Below are 6,000 nucleotides of genomic sequence, written 5' to 3'. Positions count from 1 at the left end.
ATGTAAAAATTTAACTAAAGAACCTGCTGATTCAGATGAAGCCATTTCTGTTATTCAAAATGTATTAATATGTTCCCAAATCACTTCCTGTAAATCCTATATTTTAAACAGATAATGCATGATAGTGATTTCACTCCTGAAGCTCATTTCTAATTGGTTCAACTGACGGTATTACTACACTGTTTTCGTTTCGAACAGCCTCTAAATGAATCAGAGAACAGCTCTGGTGTCTCCTACCTCCTCATTCTGCGCTCTCTGTCCATTTGTTGGAAGCAATGTATAAAATCTCCTTTTACTTTCCTCAGGAGTGTCAGTCAATGCATGTGCGCGCGCGTGTGTGAGTGAGGTGTCAATCAAAGCGGCGGCTTCTCTTTCATCTCTGTAGTCAGTCAGAGATCAGGGGGAGGAGTACAGCACTACACTCTCTCCAGCCCAACATTACTCTCAGTCTCTGCTGAGCGCATTTCTGAAGAGGGACACCTTTTACCCAAGAAACCAAACGGGAATGACACACAGCATCTGAACCCCAGCACTTTTTTTTTTTACTTCCTTTTTTTTTTTTTTTTTTTTTTTGGAACAGTCAGAACTGTCCTGCGTACAACTTACACTTCACAGGAATCGTACTTTAACTTTTAAAACACCCAGCGTCGCTACATTGCGTTTCCCCTCTGGATTCTCGAGTGTTTCCGCAGCACGCGTGTTTGGAGTGCCCCAGCTGAAGTTATACGGGGGTTTTCTGTATAACACCTTCGCTTTCCGGGCGTTTTTAGGGTGAGGAGGACTTTCAATCACCGGAGAAATGCCGCAGTTGTCAGGTGGAGGAGGCGGCGGGGATCCGGAGCTCTGCGCCACTGATGAAATGATCCCGTTCAAAGACGAGGGAGACCCGCAGAAGGAGCAGATCTTCGCGGAGATCAGCCACTCCGAGGAAGAGGGAGACTTAGCGGAGATCAAGTCATCTCTGGTCAACGAGTCAGAAATCAGTCCTAACAGTCACGACGTGAGTACGCCTCAAACGCACGCAAGGTCCTGTGCAATCTCCGTCAAACTTCACGTGGAAGTTTTTGGGAAGCTGGGATTTGTTTTCCGAATGAAGAGTCGTGTTGAGATTTTAACCTCAAGTCTGTGAGTGTGTGTGTGTATAGTTTAAATGGCAGGGCTACACGTGTTAAAGTCAACAAACATTTTTTAAGCGAGAAAAAATGACTAAAAGGGCTACGACGATCGCTATTTGCTTTTAATCATATAAATCATAGCTTATATATGATTTTAATTTATTCAACCAGTTATTAATATATTTTAAGTCATAGAATTGTCAAAGAAAGCAGTGTTGATTTTTACTGATAATCACAAACAAAACAATGGATTTTTAAATGGATTTTTATTTGAAATTTGTGATTATATTTGTTAAAGTCATGTTAAAATAAAATAGTGCAATGCTGCTACAATAACTACTAAGAACGTTACATTTTGTTATTGTTGTTACTGTATTTTTGAGATTTTTAATAATTGTTTATTAAAGTCTGCCAGATAATTTGTGAATTATATAATATTTTTGAAACGGTGTATTATGTCTCTGATTGGGTTATTGTGATTTCTTTTACAATTAACCACAAAACTGCAACATGATTTAAAATTACTGATATTATTTATTTATTTTATTGATATTAATTATTTAATTATATATTTTTTGATATGTATTAAAAATCAGCACACCCTGTTTATGGTGGCAACAATGCAATTCACATTTTCTTATATAGGCTAGATTACATATTTTAAATTTCACACTAAAGAAATGTAAACAATTATTTAAATAAAACAAAATGGAAGTCTATATCCGAAATTTGTGAAGCAGTTGTCAGATATCTGTGCTGGTGTACATTTGTTTGAGTTTTTTTTTATTTTTTTTGTGTGTGTGTGTGTGTTTCTCTGATTGTGCTTTTTCTCCATTTCTACTTGGTCATGTGCATCAAGTAAATTGAACTAAAGAATATTAAGATGCTTTGCTTTATTAATGAAATATATTTCCTCCTGGCATCAACAGCATGCAGGGTTACAGCTTGACATGAGAAAGAACAAACTGATGGGCTCAATGTTAATTGGGAAAGCAGTGCAGATCCCTCACTCTGCTGGAAGGCACCCAGAGGGAGCTGAACTCCAAATGGAGTTTATTTCCCAGCACTTCTGATTCATAATGCGGAGTGAACGAGAATAGTAGCGAAGCCTTTCTTTTTCCTTCCTCGAGATACCGCGTTTGTGGTCTGTCTCCACAGCAGAAGGAAAATGACTGTGTTAAAGTATAAAAAAAATGCAAGTTATCTTTTCCTTATGGATGCCTTATGCTCAAAATATGATAAAACATACCTTATTTTGTCATCTTTGGTTTTAGGATTGAACAAAATTTTCTTCTGAAAGCAAGAGTGCTGGAAAAGACGAAAGCAATAATGTTGCACGATAGAAATTAAGTTGTTAATATCTCTCTCCTACGTTTTTGAACAGGCAGCTAGACAGTCCCAAATAACACCAGACTCTTATCATGAGAAGCACAGGGATCATCCGGACGATGGTAAGTCATATGGCTCGGGAAAAAATGTGTAATCTAATTAAATCCTTGATTTGATGTCATTAATTTTTTTGTTTGACAAAATCATAACATTTTCATTCACTTATATTTAAACACACACTTGCGAAGAAAACCATTTGTTTATGCATATTCTCTCTTTTTTTTAAATGTATAACAGTTCTAATGCATAACAGATTTAGTTTTTTCTCTAAATATGCCTGTAATCGTTTAGATTCGTTCTTTTAGTTATTTGATTCTGAAGGCTTTGTGAAGGGAATTTCTCAGCCCACTGTCTGTTTGGGGTCGACACGTAATGACACGTGCCAGGGAAGTGCCCCATCTTCCTCTGACACGCTGGCCTCCAAACACAGCGTCTGAAACACTATTGTCAAGAGCAGCATGTTGCTGTGATGGCCCGGAGTTCATTTGATCTCTGTTTGCACCCGGGTCTTTTTTACGCTGGGCAGGGCGCTGGGGTCACAGTGAAGTGACTTGATAGTCTTTTCCCCTTTGTTCTCAGCTTGCTGTGAATAAGGATGCAAATTTTCAGCTAAACACTTCACTGGCTTCAAAACGGCTCCCCCGATTTAGATACCATTGAACTGCTTGGTTTCCTGTTTAGCTTGCATTTCTTGCCTATTTAAAAATGATTTATTTTATTGCCACTGAATGTTTCAAGAGTCATGTACACTTTCAGTTTAGTGACTGGACCCCGTCAAATATTTGTTAACACATTTAAACTGCATTGCTTTTAATTGAGAATATATGGGAAATCTTATTCATTCAAGCTGCTTTATTTTATTCTCTATCAGGCAAGCATCAAGACATGTACAGCAAAGGCCACCCGTACCCCAGCTACCCCGGATACATCATGATGACCAATATGAACAATGAACCCTACATGAACAACGGCTCTCTCTCGCCTCCCATTCCCAGAACGGTGAGTGTTATCCATTGCTGTTCGCTCCTGAGCCCTCACTGTCCAACACTGACATTTTTACTTTATTTTATCTTCCCTTGTCGAAGGGTGCAGCTCAGGGTTATGATGTTAGTTTCTGATTGGCAGCGTGTCTGTGTCTAATGCTGTGAGCCATATCTGCTCATACTGTCTATAGTTTTTAGTGTGGCAAAAATTGTACTGACTTGCACACTTATGCATAAATGTATAGAAGTTACAGACGTTTGCCATTCTGATTATTATATAAAACGGCCGCTGATGGAAGGAGGGGTCGGGGGGGTAGAATAAAAAAAGATGGTGGATACGCTAGCAGCTGTCCACCCTAATCCTGTTTGGTAGTTTTTGTGTGGTTAAGACTCCCTGTTTGGCAGTTGACTGGTGCCTGGAAGAGACGGCCGCTGCATGCAGTCTGTGAGCCCGATGAGAGACAGGGCTTTCTCCACTGAGCTCATCTCATCCATTGTTTGCACAGCTCTGAATTCAGCTTCTTTATCAGTCTGCGGCTGTGCGATTATAATTCAGTTTTCGCCGCTGTGGCGACGGATGCCAAATAGAAGATGATGCCGCAGTTGACCCGTAGTTGCTCTAAGCTTTTGGGATAAATCGTTCTGACTTTAAGGTTTTTATTGTTTAGTTCTTTTTAAGCAGTTTTACTTAAGCATATGCATTGTTACACAACAAGATGTGGTTTAGCAGTTTGTTGGCAATTGGGTCAGCAATGTACATCTGTGGGGAATCCTTTGTGATTTAAAGCCTTCGCAGATTTTTTTTTATACTGATGCAAAGTTTTTTGCAGAGGTGTTGCAGAATCATTTGCAACTTACCCAAATTTTGCCTTTTCCACTTGCTGTGCAATAAAATCCCAATCATGCCAGATCCATTTCCTCAACCACCTCTGCCTGTTGTCTCTCTCTCTCTCTCTCTCTGTCTCTCATTCTCTCTCCTTTGCCGTGGCTCAAATAATCGGACACAGTATCTCCAAGGTCTGGGATCAGTTTTCAGCGAGATCAAAGGCACCCCCCCCCAAACCCCCGTCCTCCCCCTTCGTTCCCCTGAAGTTTGGATTGATTTCCATTGGCCGTGACATTCCAGTGCCTTAACTCCCACCCAGTCATGAAGCTGGCAATTTTGTGGTGGTCAGCAGATTTTTTTTGGGGGGGGCGTGATGCTACCTGGTGAAGCGCCAGCCGTATGGGTACAGTGTTCTCCAGCACCCCCAGCGGTAGTGGATATTTGCATCATGGTGCTTAGTGATCCATGAAAGCTTTACATGTTGCTCTAATCTGATGGACGACATCTGGAAATGGCATCCAGGGCTCCATTGAGATGACTAACTTGGGGTCAGCAGATAATGTTTCCAGGTAAACACTGGGGCTGCATTGTCTCTGGTGCCTGTAGCTTTGAAGTTGTAATATTTTAACATTTGTATGAAAAAGGCGAATTGGGAATTAAGACAACCTAGGCATTTCCTCCTTTTGAAACGATTTCCCTCGCACCGGGACGTTTCATGTAGTTCCGCTTATCTCGGCCCCTTTTCATCAGTTGGAGAGAAGAATGGGGTGATGGGGTCCAGGATTTCATTGAATTGTATAATCTGTTACCCATCCACTGTCTTTCATTTCTTCTTCTTAAATTGGATTATTTAAAGTTCAAGCACAAAACTTAATCTCAGGAAAAATGTTTGAGATATAACATGTTTGATCGGTGACCCCTAAATTAATTTAAGATTTTTCAGAATGTGCTGATCTTTTGGCTTTAATAATTTTATTATCGGGAAACATTACAATTTTTTATTTATTTCAAATGTTTGTTTGTGACAAGATATGTATATTCTGATATGCATATTATCAGTTCTCAGAGAAGATTAGTTAAAATAATAATAATAATTATGGAAAAGTGGGTTAATTTATCATTTAAATAGACATTTTATCATAAAGGCTGTTTTGATGGTTAGTTTGCTTTCCATATGGATGGACCTCTACTGTAATACGTTTGCTGGAGCTGCTGGTGGAGCAGCTTCAGTCCTTGTGCCGTTTTCCTCCCCCATCCTGATTGGCTTCTGGCAGTAGTGCTGAGGAAGAACCGACCCAAGATACACACTCACACTCGGCCTGCTTTGATGTGGGATGTGACGGATCTCTCAGCGTGGACATGCCGTGGAATCACAAACCCCCCCAAACCCTGGCTTTACCTAAAGAGATTTCACACAGCTGGATCTTCAACTCTCGGTCTGTCCCTTTCTGCACAATTCAGAGAAACTACAATTACCAGCAGCCGTTGTGCGTGTGGTTTTCATAGCAATATTTATGTAGCACATTGTTATTGTTAATAAACACGCGTTTTAATTGTTTTCACTATTATCTACATCAAAATCTGCATTTCTAAACTCACCCATATACCTCTCTGACGCTCTCTAAACACGCATCATATCGTCTTTCGATGCACCGCCCCCACACATGGATGATAAGGGGCAAACAAG

The 6,000-nt window shown here is 40.1% G+C and overlaps 1 protein-coding gene across 3 annotated transcripts in view; it reads left to right on the top strand.

The window, feature by feature from the left end:
* The first annotated feature begins 291 nt into the window (after positions 1-291).
* lef1 (lymphoid enhancer-binding factor 1) overlaps positions 292-6,000 on the top strand; it is a 41,362-nt gene continuing 35,653 nt past the window's right edge. Inside the window, exons 1-3 of one of the 3 annotated variants that reach the window (XM_052545886.1) lie at positions 292-1,000; positions 2,500-2,566; positions 3,376-3,503. In XM_052545886.1, coding sequence (XP_052401846.1) covers positions 800-1,000; positions 2,500-2,566; positions 3,376-3,503 — 396 coding nt within the window. In that variant the 5' untranslated portion in view covers positions 292-799. The remainder of the gene's footprint in view (positions 1,001-2,499; positions 2,567-3,375; positions 3,504-6,000) is intronic. The other 2 variants (XM_052545888.1, XM_052545887.1) reach the window with 2 other exon arrangements.

The sequence above is a fragment of the Carassius gibelio genome, chromosome B1 (genome assembly GCF_023724105.1).
Source record: "Carassius gibelio isolate Cgi1373 ecotype wild population from Czech Republic chromosome B1, carGib1.2-hapl.c, whole genome shotgun sequence".
Taxonomy (NCBI): Eukaryota; Metazoa; Chordata; class Actinopteri; order Cypriniformes; family Cyprinidae; genus Carassius; species Carassius gibelio.
Note: the sequence above shows the minus strand (reverse complement) of the source record. Positions and strands in the feature narration are given on the sequence as shown.